General features: G+C 40.8%; 1 protein-coding gene across 1 annotated transcript; it reads left to right on the top strand.

The window, feature by feature from the left end:
- The first annotated feature begins 3,270 nt into the window (after window positions 1-3,270).
- Window positions 3,271-8,576, top strand: LOC121700684 (tryptophan 2,3-dioxygenase A-like). Its single transcript, XM_042083818.1, has 12 exons — window positions 3,271-3,351; window positions 3,456-3,543; window positions 3,734-3,824; window positions 4,013-4,083; window positions 4,370-4,497; window positions 4,684-4,870; window positions 5,183-5,290; window positions 5,678-5,789; window positions 5,962-6,019; window positions 6,179-6,258; window positions 6,482-6,572; window positions 8,182-8,576. Exons 1-12 carry the CDS (start codon window positions 3,317-3,319, stop codon window positions 8,282-8,284), a joined length of 1,152 nt encoding a protein of 383 aa, XP_041939752.1. The 5' UTR covers window positions 3,271-3,316; the 3' UTR covers window positions 8,285-8,576.
- Window positions 8,577-13,276: the final 4,700 nt, after the last annotated feature.

Genomic DNA, 13,276 nt, shown 5'->3' with positions numbered 1-13,276 from the left:
GGGGCACCAGTATCAGTGCAAATGACAACAAAAAACCTTAAAGTGTAAGTTCAGAACTTATACAAAGTTGATTAAAAGAGCTGGCTCTGTACTTGAAAGTACACTTCAGCCACTAGAGTTAGATAGATAGATAGATAGATACTGTATTGATCCCCAGGGGAAATTCAAGGTCTCAGTAGCATACAGACAACACACACATTCACTAACAGCAGAAAAAGTAATTAAAGTATATAATATAAAAACACAACTAAGCAATAAGGATAGTAGAAGATAAAGAATATACTAAAATACAAATTATACTAACTAACACTTAATCTAAATCAATTCTAAAAAACAGTATCCACATAGTGGTGATTAATCAATCAAGAGGCACTTGTAATGACTGAGGCAGGGACTGAGCCTGTGATTCTCTGTGCATAGTAAGGTACGGTAAGGTGCTCTGTGTGAGTGAGTGTCATGGTGATAGTGCAATGGTGATAGTGGTCATGGTGATAGTGCAAATGAGTAAGTCCAACAGTGCAACAATGCAGAAATAAAGTCTAGTGGACAGACAGTATCCAATGGGGGGGGGTTGTTGAGAGAAGGAAGTTGTAAAAACTCCATAACATTATGGACAACACCTCACGTCAACTGAATGAGGTGCTAAAAATGGCCTGTCAAATTAGGTGCATCATGGAATGAAAAACATGATTACCGGTATACTGTTGAGCAACAGAAATCCTATATCGGGCAGTAATGGGACAACATTTAATTCTCAAAACTCTAGCAACTGGTCTTCTCAGTTCCTAAACATTTACAGAATTTTGTTAAATGAAGAGGTGAAGCAGCACAGTGGTAAACATTCCCTGTCCCAACTTTTTTGAAACATGTTGCTGACATGAAATTAAAAATGATCATACTTGAAATAGTCAACATTTTCATTTTCAACATTTGATATGTTGTCTATGTCCTTTTTGCTGCTAAATATTGGTTTACAAGACTTGTATATTATCACATTCTGTTTTTATTTGTATTATACACAATGTCCCAACTTTTTCTGATTTGGGGTTGTACAAAGAATGAGTCGAATTGTCTACTTATCTAGACGTTTGCTGACTAACAGTCATTCGAATATGTTGCAATTGCTAGATTCAGCAGAGGTGAGACACCACCCTTTCTGTTGTTTAGCACTAAAAGAGCATCTCCTTTCTCAATCTGTGAATAATGTCATAACTTATTTTGTGCTCAGCTCATGAATACTTTTATGTATGGGAAAGTATAGACCCTTTCAACAATAAAAACAAAAACAATGCTTGAACGTTCTATTTGGGCCCCAATCTACTTCCTCTGCATTAAGATAACATATGGAATGTTAAAAAGGAAGTCTTGTGGGGCCAACTATGATGCTGATAATGGAACTCTCTTGAAAGGGCATATGAAGACCCATTTTAGCCTATATTAATGTTTGTGACATTCCTAGTGAGTAACCATAAGTTGGTGTGCCTTCCTTGGCATAATGGTTTGACCCTTGGTGTGCTTTAGCCCTACCCTGAAATCCAAAGTTCTCACGAGAGCACAATGGAATTGTCTCTGCGAGACACTCTGGCAATGAGCAATGATGCACGTTACTTTTACCCCTTGCATCCCGTGGAACCAATCAAATCGGCGTATCTGATATAGGCGGGCCAGAGGCAAGCTAAACTGATAACGACAGCGCTGCAACATTGGAGGTCAGTAAACATTGATCGTAGTGTTATCCAATTGTGTCGAAGTCCGGAATCATTCAGAGTAAACATTGGTCTAGTGTTATCCAATGGCGTGGAGTGAGATTTTGAAATGCATGCTTGGTGCCGCCCCTCGGGTTGGGCCATTACATTGTTCGTGGCCAGACCCTTAATCCTTCTAGATTACCAGGGTCTGGATTTTCCAGGCTTCTTTAGCCCCAGAAAAGTTTGAGAACCTCTGGTGTAGATGACCATAATATACTGTACAGTACTTTGTCCAGAAGAGTAGCGGCATCCTCCACACCACGGCCGGCCAGACAGACAAATTGCATTTCATCAGATGTTTTTTATGCGATTTTGCATTCGTTATTTTAGGCATTGGTTGCCATTTCCAGGCCTAGGGGACAAAACTGACGTTGGAGCATCTGGAAAAGCTGGGTAAAGAAAGGCAGTAGGGTGGTGGTAGACATTCTTTTGGGACTCACTCTTCCCCAGGAGCTTAGTGGGGGTTGACTCGCTGGAGGAGTCACATTCATCAGTGTGTTCATAAAAGCTAGAATAGAACACATTCAGTTCATTTGAAAGGTGAACAGGGTTATCACACTGAGGGGCTACTTTGTGTTTTCTTCCCGTCATTGTGTCCCCATCCAAAAGCATCCAAAAACTCCCTATTTACTGCTCCAGAGCTCTCAGTTTCCCAAATCAACTGAACTACTCCAGAGCTCTCAGTTTCTGAAAGTGTCCCTCCACAGTAGCTGTGTTTCAGCCCTGCCTTAGTTTGAAAATGAGTAAGACAAAAGATACATTCTTCTCCAAAACTAATGCACAAAATGCACAATTTTTATTAAAATGCATTTCAGTATCATCACAAGATGCCAAAAAAGGTCTCGCTCCTTCCTCTCTGTATGACTGCTCGATGAAAGGTAGGGTAGATTATTTCTGAAGCATTTTTTGCTATTACCTGAAATCTTACATTCCGGTAGCAATGTGTTAATTTAAGCACTATGACATATGACATCCAAATAAATAACATCACCCGTGGAAGCCACAGGGCTGTAAAAAGCCCATTAATTCATTTTTAGTGCCATAATTGATTACTAATCTGTCAATTTAGTTTGCCTACATGCACACGCTCATCTCATGTGTGCACTGCGTGTCAGTGACTGAAGCCTCTTGAATGCTCTTCTATATCATGTGTATTAACCAGTGCAGTGTGTGTGTGGGAATTAGAACTGCTATGGTTATCATATCTGCTAGGTACGTCATGCAGATATAATAACCCTAGCGGATTTGATACAGACACAGTGCAGTGAGCAATTTAGCAGTTGAGCAATGAGAAAGGGAATGGAGAAGTAAGACACTCAGAGAATTGGCGGAGCAAGTTGAAAAAAGCTGATTGTACTGATCAGGTCATTATTTCTGAGAAGTGTCCCCTCTCATTGGCTGATGGACAGAGGAGGGAAGCTACTGTATAAATATACACTTGACCAGGGTATAAATGAAGAGTTAATTTGTGTGAGAAGAATACAGAGTAAGGGAGAGACAGAGCGAGAGCAAGAGAAACAGAGAGAAACAGAAAGACCGTAGTCTGTGTAACCCTGTCCAGCAGAACAATGAGTGGATGCCCGTGCTTCCAGAACAGAGACGTGTAAGTACTGTGAGGGGTCTGACCCCTGCTCAGGTCTTCTCCTACCTGTCTGTCATGTGACACTGATATGTGTGTGTGCGTGTGTGTACTGGCTGTCCCTTCAGAGAGAAGAACGAGGAGGAGAGGGATGACTCTCAGGAGGGAACCAACAAAGCCAGTAAAGGAGGGATCATCTATGGAGAATACCTGCAGGTATCACGCACACTCACACAAACACACACACACAAAGACTAATAAACCACAAGACATGCTCACAGTACTGTCAAGACTGTCCACTAGTGTTACAGTGTATTCCCAGTGTATTCTGCTTTCAAAGACCTTTAACCCAGTAACCAAACTAGCCTAATACAAAACTAATGTGTATTGCTGATTTTTTTCCCAGCTGGATAAGATTGTGGCTGCTCAATCTCTCCAGAGTGAACTGAAAGGCAATAAGATTCATGATGAGCACCTATTCATAGTTACCCACCAAGGTAAATATATCTGAACCAACACAGTTCTCATTTTTCTCCATCAGTTTTGAAGCACATTCTCCGTATTTGTATTGATAACCACTGCCATCTTTGCATTACGTCCAATCAACAACAGAAAATCCTGTTATGCCAGTATAGGGTTAAGGGTCATCATGTGTAACTGCTTACTCTTCTTTTCTTGGGTGAAGCGTATGAGTTGTGGTTTAAGCAGATCTTGTGGGAGCTGGACTCAGTGAGGGATATCTTCATAAGCGGAGATGTAAGTCTTTTTAAAAAGTATTTTTCTGCATTGTGGGTGTGTGTGCATTGCAGTGGCTAAGTTGGACAAATATTTCTAGACAATGCCTTAATTACCACCAGTCATTTATCATTGAGAAATAGTTTTTCAATTTTTTTTTCCCCCCAAAATGTTATGTGTTTGAAAATGAAGGCCCTTATGAGATTTAAAAATAATAATAATAAATGATATAATGGATAACAGTGGATACTTAAGTTATTGGAGTACCATGTTTTAGTGGGTGTCAAAATGTTTCACTTGACTTCAGGTGCAAAATGGACGTAACATGTTGAAGGTGACCACACGCACCCAGAGGATCATCACAATCTTTAAACTCCTGGTCGACCAGTTTGCTATTCTGGAGACTATGTCTGCTATGGACTTCTTTGACTTCAGGTCAGCAGATGATAATTTTTCATTATTTATTTGTTTGTTTGCCAAGTTATGTAACCTAGTTTATGAGCACATTCCACTTTCATTCTGTAACTTGTGTCTTTATGCCAATATGAATTTAGGTGTATGCATCTGTAACATATACTTAAATTGGTGTGTGTGTGTGTACATGTGTGTGCCCTAAACCAGGGAGTACCTGTCTCCAGCCTCTGGATTCCAGAGCCTGCAGTTCCGTCTCCTGGAGAACAAGTTTGGCGTTCCCAATGACCGGCGGGTTCCCTACAACCGGCAGCACTACCGGGACAACTTCTATGGCCAGGACAGCGAGCTGCTGCTCCGCTCTGAGCAGGAGCCCACGCTGCTCCGGGTGGTGGAGGTGATGACCTGTGGAGCGCCACCATACACATCACATCACACAGGAACATTTGTGTGTTCTTGGGTGTCGATTATATACATACATGGTATTGTAAACATAGAACAAACACATGACCTATAGCTACTATAGGCCACTATAGGACCTCTTCCATGCCAACACCCCATACAGTATGCTACAATTTGCACGGATGTCCCAGTAGTAATGATATGGATATAGTGATACACATGGAATCATGATGTATGTTCTCCAGTATCAGGTATTGCCTGAGGCTATGTTGTATGAAACGTATATCCTGCTTTCTGTGTACTGCAGCAATGGCTGGAACGTACCCCAGGCCTTGAGGAGAAAGGATTCAACTTCTGGGGAAAACTGGAGGCCAACATCACTGAGGGACTGAAGAGGGAGAGAGAGAAACTAGAGGTTTGTTTATCATCTCCTGAAACTTATATATCAACTCTGCACAGACATCTGTGGTAATCATGGATTCAAGATAAGATAAGATAAGACTTTATTGATCCCACAGCTGGGAAATTTACTTGTCACAACAGCCCAGTAGTATTTAAATAATTTTAAGTCATGATTATTCTGTCAACAATAATCTGCAGTGCTGCAACATTTGACTTAGGCATTCATTCATTCATTCATTCATTCATTCATTCATTCATTCATCCATTCTTTAATTGAGTTACATTCATTGAGACTGTGTAATCAGACGTTGGGGCCATGGAAACAGTGGCATATGTAATCTTGCTCTAAAAGTGGGTAGGTTAACATGCAGTCAGCTGAAGTATTATTCTGATTGGACAGATGAGACCAGAGTCAGAGGACAAAGATGAACAGATGAAGGATTTCATAAAGCAGAGAGACCTGTTTACATCCTTGTTTGATGAGCAAAGACATGATGACCTGATGAGTAAAGGTGAGGCTGATCATTGCATACATACATGACAACAACCAGACACAAAGTTTTGCTACTCCAATGTCTAAACATCACATCCTTACAAAAATCCCAACAAGCTGATGATCCAAATGAAATCAAGATCAAGTCAAGATCCCATGCATTTGCTTTATACAGTCTTTGCTGTCCTTAGGTGAGCGGCGGCTCTCATATAAAGCTTTGCAGGGCGCTCTCATGATCTACTTCTACAGGTGAGATGTTCTCTCACTCGTTGTCCACCTGTCCATTCACCTCTCACAGTTTTGATCATCTGTCCTCTCACTCCTCATCTTCTCACGCTTAATGTGTTGACTCAGTTCACCTGTTCAATGTCCACCTGCTGGACACTCACCTGTGGTCTGTTCTGACAGAGAGGAACCTCGCTTCCAGGTGCCGTTCCAGCTGCTGACCTCACTGATGGACATCGACTCCCTCATGTCCAAATGGAGATGTAGGTGTCTCAGATGAGTCAGCACTAAACAACATTTAATTCAAAATGTTCAGTATCAAACCAGACAGCACAGCAGCAAGTTGTATTCATAGTGAGAGAACCGATCTATACAGTCTATCAGATCTATCAGTTTCTCATTATGTTTATATAATTGTTATGGACATAATATTATGCATTATTGTTAGTAACTATGAAAGTGACTATGAATGCCTCCATTTTCCAGTCCACCACGTGTGCATGGTGCACAGGATGATTGGCAGTAAGATGGGAACAGGTGGATCCTCAGGGTACCATTACTTGCGTTCCACAGTGAGGTACAGTAAGCCCAGCCTGGTGAAAATGGCAGTCCTGCATACTAGTGTTAATTTTGTCACCTATTTTTAATTTAGTCTTAGTCTTAGTCTTGTGACGAAATGTCCTTTTTAGTCTTTGTCATATTTAGTCATTCAAATATAATTTTTGTTAGTCAAGTTTTAGTCGACTAAAAGTCTCGTCATTTTAGTCTAGTTTTAGTCATAAGAAAACTAAAGGTATCTTAGTCTTAGTCAGTTTTAGTCAACACATTTTAGTCTTTTTTTATAACAAATTATTTCTGATTACCATTTGAGTCAAATAGTGTTTCACACATCTCAATTTTCCAACAATATTGTGTGTCCACAGGGCTACTCGTCTGTTATAATTACTCATTCTGATTTTTTGTCAGTCAGTATGTTTACATGCACAGGTAAGTCGAGCTACAGTTATAGCTCGGCTGGGATTTGACCATAGACAGTAAAAGATTTGACTGGACCACTGTCATATTCGTAGACCAGTGTTTCTCAAAGTGTGGTTTTTTAGCTAGGGTTAGTTAAGTGGTCCTGAAACTGAAAAAGTTTGAGAAACACTGTCGTAGACCAAAGTATTAATGTTTTACTCCGCCTCGCTAGATGGCGATATGCGCCCAAATACAACACATTCCCCAAACAGACTCTCCATCTTAGCCATAGCTAACTTGCTAGCGAACTTTCCATATTAGCTTACTTGCTAGCAAACTTTGCATCATCAGTCTAACTAGTTAAATAGTTGACATTACATGATGAACATTTTCGTATGGACATTCTGGTGGATGTTAATTTGTATGAGAGAAGCTTCAACTTCTGGGTATGTAGCATTGTGGCATAAAGCTTAGGTAGTTAGTTGGTAACTCTGGCAGAAATCTCCAGTGTTCTTGTTCCATGTAGTTTCGTGTTGCAGCCACAGGGTTGCAGCAACAGCACGTAGACTAGCCTACAGGAAAGCTGTTGCATATGAACTCATTCGGAATATTTTGAAAACATAACAGCTAGATATTCTGTCTTCTCATTTTGTAGACGAAAATGAAGAGAGATTTTATCTTAGTTCTTATTTCATGCAAAACATTTTAGTCTCGTCTTTTTTCGTCAACAATAATTCATCTTAAGATAGTCTTAGTCAGTGTTTCAGGACATTACTGCCGTCTCGTCATCGTCTCGTTTAGTCATGAAAAAAAAGGTAGTTGACGAACATATTTCCTCTCGTCTCGTCTGACGAAATTAACACTACTGCATACACCACACTACACCACATCGATCACAGCCATGTGTCAGGCACAATTCCCCCAGAAAATAAAAAAAACCAATAGATCTGTCATCCTATTTGACTAATGATATTGCAACACATATGCACATTTTGTAAAATATCATGAGTAGCAGAAATGTTTTATGTGTATATTAATATTGTCCCACATATATTTATGCTCTGTGTGTTTGTGACTGAAACAGGGAGAAATTTGCTCTCTGATTTTAACAACAACAACAACAACAAAATCACTTATACGATTAGACCCAAACCCTTGCAGACAGGTCATTTGGATTTCTGTCTTTCTGTCTTGCTTAAAGAGCTTTGTTGTTGTGTTGTTCTTGCCAGTGACCGTTATAAGGTGTTTGTGGACTTGTGTAACCTGGCCACCTTCCTGGTGCCGCGCGACTGGGTGCCCAAGCTCAACCCCACAGAGGACTCCTCCCCATAACTATTTACATAACGTGCGCTTTTGGTTGATATAGCCTAACATGCAGTGTAGCCTATCATTATTGAGCCTATGTAAAAAAATTACATAAACAGCAACAGAAAGCCCTTAATCACATCAGCCTACCCATGACATCGCTTATCAAAAAGGTTAGCCTACTGCACGAAAACAACAGCGTTGAACTTTTACAACATAGGCTAAGTTAAAAGATGGGTTGCACATATGGACGTTTCAAGCTTTTCAAAAGTGCTTTGTCGTGTCGGGTTCCCCAGGAGGTTTTTTGAAATTCTGTCTACTTAACACACCATTCTAACACAGATTGGGAGGGACAGAAATACTTTTAGCCTAGAACAAGCAGCTGGCTCATGTGAAGTTAACATTGGCTACCTTATGCATTATCACTACACTTCCCAACATGGAGACATATCTCACGTTAACAATCAGAAAACATAACATAGGATATTATTTGTGCGAATATGGGTTAGCACAAACTTAGCTTTTGGTGAACGTTGATGCAGATGACTAATTAATTTCTTTGCGCAACAGCCCATGTTCTCCGTTCACTCCAGTGAGACAAGTGAAATAGGCCTACATGTTTTTAAAGCCGTTTCATTGCCAGTCTATTTGCTACGATACCTGTTATGCCTTCTGTTTTCATGGACAGTTACAGGAATCCACGTCATTCGTTTATCGTTGCTTCAATCCAACCCATCTCCAGAGTTTGTAAATTTGTCAGTCAGTTTCAGCCAATCCTGTAGATCCTCTACTTTGGGATTTATTAAGTTTTGTTACATTTTGTTACACTTTAGAAGAGAAGACAAAGGGGGCCTCTGCATCGATGTCATTGTAGAGCAGTGCAATGTGCTCAATTATGTAGTAGGCTAGCTCCAGAGTAAGCTAATGACTGACGCCGCGAATACGGACACGGCCGTTTATTATTATTGATTATCATTATTATTATTAGGAGGCCCCTCATTGGTCGAGGCCCCTGGGCTTCAGCCCAGGTAAGCCCCTGCATTAAGGCGCCAGTGATTATGACACATATCATTTAAATGTTATTTAATGTTAACTGTTTTGCACTTTTACACTGCACTTTTGTAAGAGACAATAATGAAGAGTTAAGAGTAAAGTCACAAAAATAACCATAATGACATGTATAATTTAAATTTAATTTCATGTTAACTATGATTTTCACTTTTACACTGTCCTTTTGTAGAAATTATTATGAGAAATTATCACTGAAAAATAAAAAGCAATGAAACTCTATTTTGTCTTTTGCCTTGATTTTGTCTGAAATGTAAGACATGATGTATTGCATGGTGATAGGATGTTCAACATAGCAAATCTTCCCTAGATAAGCTTACTTCCAAATTAGACAGAAATTACCCCTTTACCAACACCAATAGATTTGCTGACCTTCCCTCCATCCAGGACCTGTATGGGCCCAGGGTCAGGAAAAGGGCAGCACAAATCTCTGCAGACCCCTTACAAACTGATTAAATAGTGTGAACTGTATATTGCCCATTGAGTCTGGAATGTGACCTTTTCTGATGCGCACACACAGACTTAAGTGCTTGTGCCTATAAACAATAACAGGTGCAAATGGCTGAAATGGCCCATTTTGAGTCTGGAATGTGACATTTTCATACACATTCATTGAAATGGCTTTATATGGTTCTACAATGGGATTACTGTGCGACACAAACCTTTCCATTTCCCCCTCATTAGTTAGGGGTATCGTGTAATTTTAGGAACGGTTCATATAGATTTTTGCAACTGGTGATTTTTTACTTGCTAGGACCCCATTGAATACAAAACAGCATGTTTCCCATTTTTTTTCTTCATTTTCACTGCCAAAATTCAAGATGGTGGACAATATATGCGAAAAAATAATATAAAGGCTTAAAGTGGTCAACTTTCAATATTGGTGTACATCTCCTCAGAGCCTTCACACCTGCAGTTGCTTGAATGGTAAGTTGTTACTCTTGCAAAAACACCTTCTACTGCATGGCTGGCAAGACAACAACACTTCACAAGTTCCACAACAGCCTCTGGTGCTGGTGGAAGTTTTGACAGAACAGGAGCCCATTGCCCATCAACAATTTGTCTCCATCCCAGTGATAGTGAGTCAAGAATCTTTGGAGCAGGCAGAATTTCAATTTCATTTCACTTATAGAGTGTCAAAACATTACACATGTCTCATGGCGCTTTACAGAGTGTTAAACATTCAGACAGAGCCCATGAGTAACAGGGGCGAGGAAAAACTCCCAATAATTGGAGAAACGTATAGGATGAAACCTCAAGCAGATCCACGACTCAAGGGGCTGACCCATCTGCCCGGGGTCAGTTACAGGACAGTAAGGTCTATATACAGAGAATAGAACATTGTAACGGAGAGTTGCTAGACTACCCTGGTTGCAAATTACATTTGCTGCCGCTAGGGTGCGTCAGGATTTCTAGGCTGAGATGTATCTTTTGTCGACGTTCTCCAGTGGCCATGATAATGAGACTGTCTTTGTTGATGTCTGGTACACTGCGAAGGGCAAGCACCAAGACATCTGTGTGACATGTGTAGATATGTGGGGTTTTCCCAAAATGACTTACTGCTACTGCCACCTTGTTTGTGTGAACTGTGACTGGCAGTTTGCATAGTTCAACAACTTTATGAGCAAGGTAGAGGATGAGGTTGGCTTTGGTTTCCTTTGATCCCAGGAAAGCTTTAAAATCTTTGATTGGTGTGGAGTCTTGTATTTTTATCCCTTATCATGTGCTTCTCCCATTGTATGGACCTGTCTCGTCCTGTCTTTAATGGAGTTTGTGATGGTATAGTTGTTAAATAATAAGTACTGTATGTCATTGTAGCCTCGTGCCTTACTTTCAACATTTTCAAAGAAGCATTCTGCCAGATCTTGGCAACAGTTTATGTCACTTTTCCTGACAACCATCTCCTGCACAACAGCCATGCCATCTATTAAGATGCTATCCAATGTGTGTGTTAATTGCACTGAGCTACTCTCTGTAGATTGTTCAGAGGATGCGGTTTCTGAAACCAGTCACAATTAATGGATGAAGGCAGACTTAGCTGTAGTGGGCAGCATTAGGCTTGCATATAATCAACAAATTCATATGTTCCCACAATTTCCAGCAAGTCCTGTTAACAGAATTATTGAAGACCAAAGAGCTCATTGTGGACTTCAGGAAGTCTAAAGCTAGCACACCTCCATTCTCATCAATGGGATTAAAGTGGTGTATCACCAGCTTCAGATTTCTAGGTGTCCACATCTCTCAGGACCTCTCTTGGACCCTCAACACCTCTACCCTGATCAAGAAGGCTTACCAGCGTCTCTTCTGAGGAGGCTAAAGAAGGTCCACCGGCCTCCTCAGATCCTGGTGAGCTTCTACCCCTGCACCATCAAGCGTATCCTTACCAACTATGTCCCAGTTTGGTATGGCAACTGCTCTGCCTACATCCGAAAAGCACTGGAGAGGATGGTGAAAACTGCCCAACGCATCACCATTTCCTCACTCCCCTCCATTGAGGCCATCCAGGACAAGCGATGCTTGCATAAGGCGCAGAGGAAGCTTCTTTCCTGCAGCTGAACTCTAGCTCTCCTGCCCAGTGACAACCAACCACTGCCCCCCCCCCCCCCCCACCCCCGGTCCAATGCCTCCTTGCCTGTGCCTGTTGAGGTGTCCACGACCATGGCAACCTTGACAACCAGGCAATTACGTCACGATTTTGCATCAGAGCAACTCGGGTGGGCGATTTACAAGTCTAATGGAAAGTACTCTGTTGAACGCTCAGAAGTAGCCCCCACCCTTACACTGAACAGTCAATCAACACTGTTCTGCTCATCTACCTCATGTATACTTCAATCTTACAATTAAAATATTGTTATTAATACATTATCATTGCACTGAACTGCCTTTCACTATATAAATCCTAAATCTTAGACTATACTGATATTGCACAATTTCTTCCATCTCTTCAATTGCACATACACTTATTCTTACTACTCTTATAATGTTTCTGTTTTTATGTTTATATATTTCTATTACAGTATTTTTTATATTTCTTACTGACCTTTTTGTTTTATTCTTTATATGTTAAGTGAGTGTTGTACATTGACAGCAAAGATTAACCGTCAAATTCCTTGTTTGCTCGCGCAAACCTGATAACCTGACTCTCGCCAGATGAATTTCGTTCCGCCTAGCTCCACTCATCCATCTGGGACCAATCTATTGGAGTGTTGCTTCAGAAGGCTGGGCCTAATCAAAAAATGCTTGCATATGATTGAATAAGCCACTTGTCCGTCATCTATTGACGTGCTACTTCAACCACTCACATCGAAGCCAACCTGTGACGCTGATAACAGTCTCACAGTCGCTTCTACGCTATGTCACATCTATGAAACTCTCGCCCTGCATCCTGATGGGCTGTACCATAAAATCGGTTGCAGAAATCACTCTCAATGGAAGAGGTCTCAGATGGATGTGAGTGAAGCTAGGCGGAGCTAAGCGGAACAAAATTCATCTGGCGAGAGTCAGGTTACAAACCTGACCAATAAAGCTGATTCTGGTTCTGATGCCAAATGTATTGTATAAAGATGCATCCCAACGCATTACTTGAATATATCATAAAACACCCCCTTTCTTTTCTTTAGTTTTACTTATTGAACAGATCATTGCAGCACCCAGTTGCTATCAACCTTGATCTCCAAACCTCATTGCACAACTCCTGTCTACAGTGACAGGCTGGATGACAGCATGATTTGTGCCGGAAATGTGCAATGTGTGTGTGTGTGTGCGTGTACTACCTACAAACTGCAGCAGTATTGATAACTGGAACTGTTAATCATGGTTCATTTAAACATAATATAATAAAATGTCCCATGCCAATGCATTTTGATTGAATTTGGAATCTACACAAGGGTCTCTAACTCTCTCTCTCTCTCTCTCTGCATTGCTGCAGAGTTGCTGACACCATCAAGCAGA

The sequence above is a fragment of the Alosa sapidissima genome, chromosome 24, assembly GCF_018492685.1.
Source record: "Alosa sapidissima isolate fAloSap1 chromosome 24, fAloSap1.pri, whole genome shotgun sequence".
In the NCBI taxonomy this organism is placed as follows: Eukaryota; Metazoa; Chordata; class Actinopteri; order Clupeiformes; family Clupeidae; genus Alosa; species Alosa sapidissima.
This window is presented reverse-complemented; position numbering and strand designations above follow the sequence as displayed.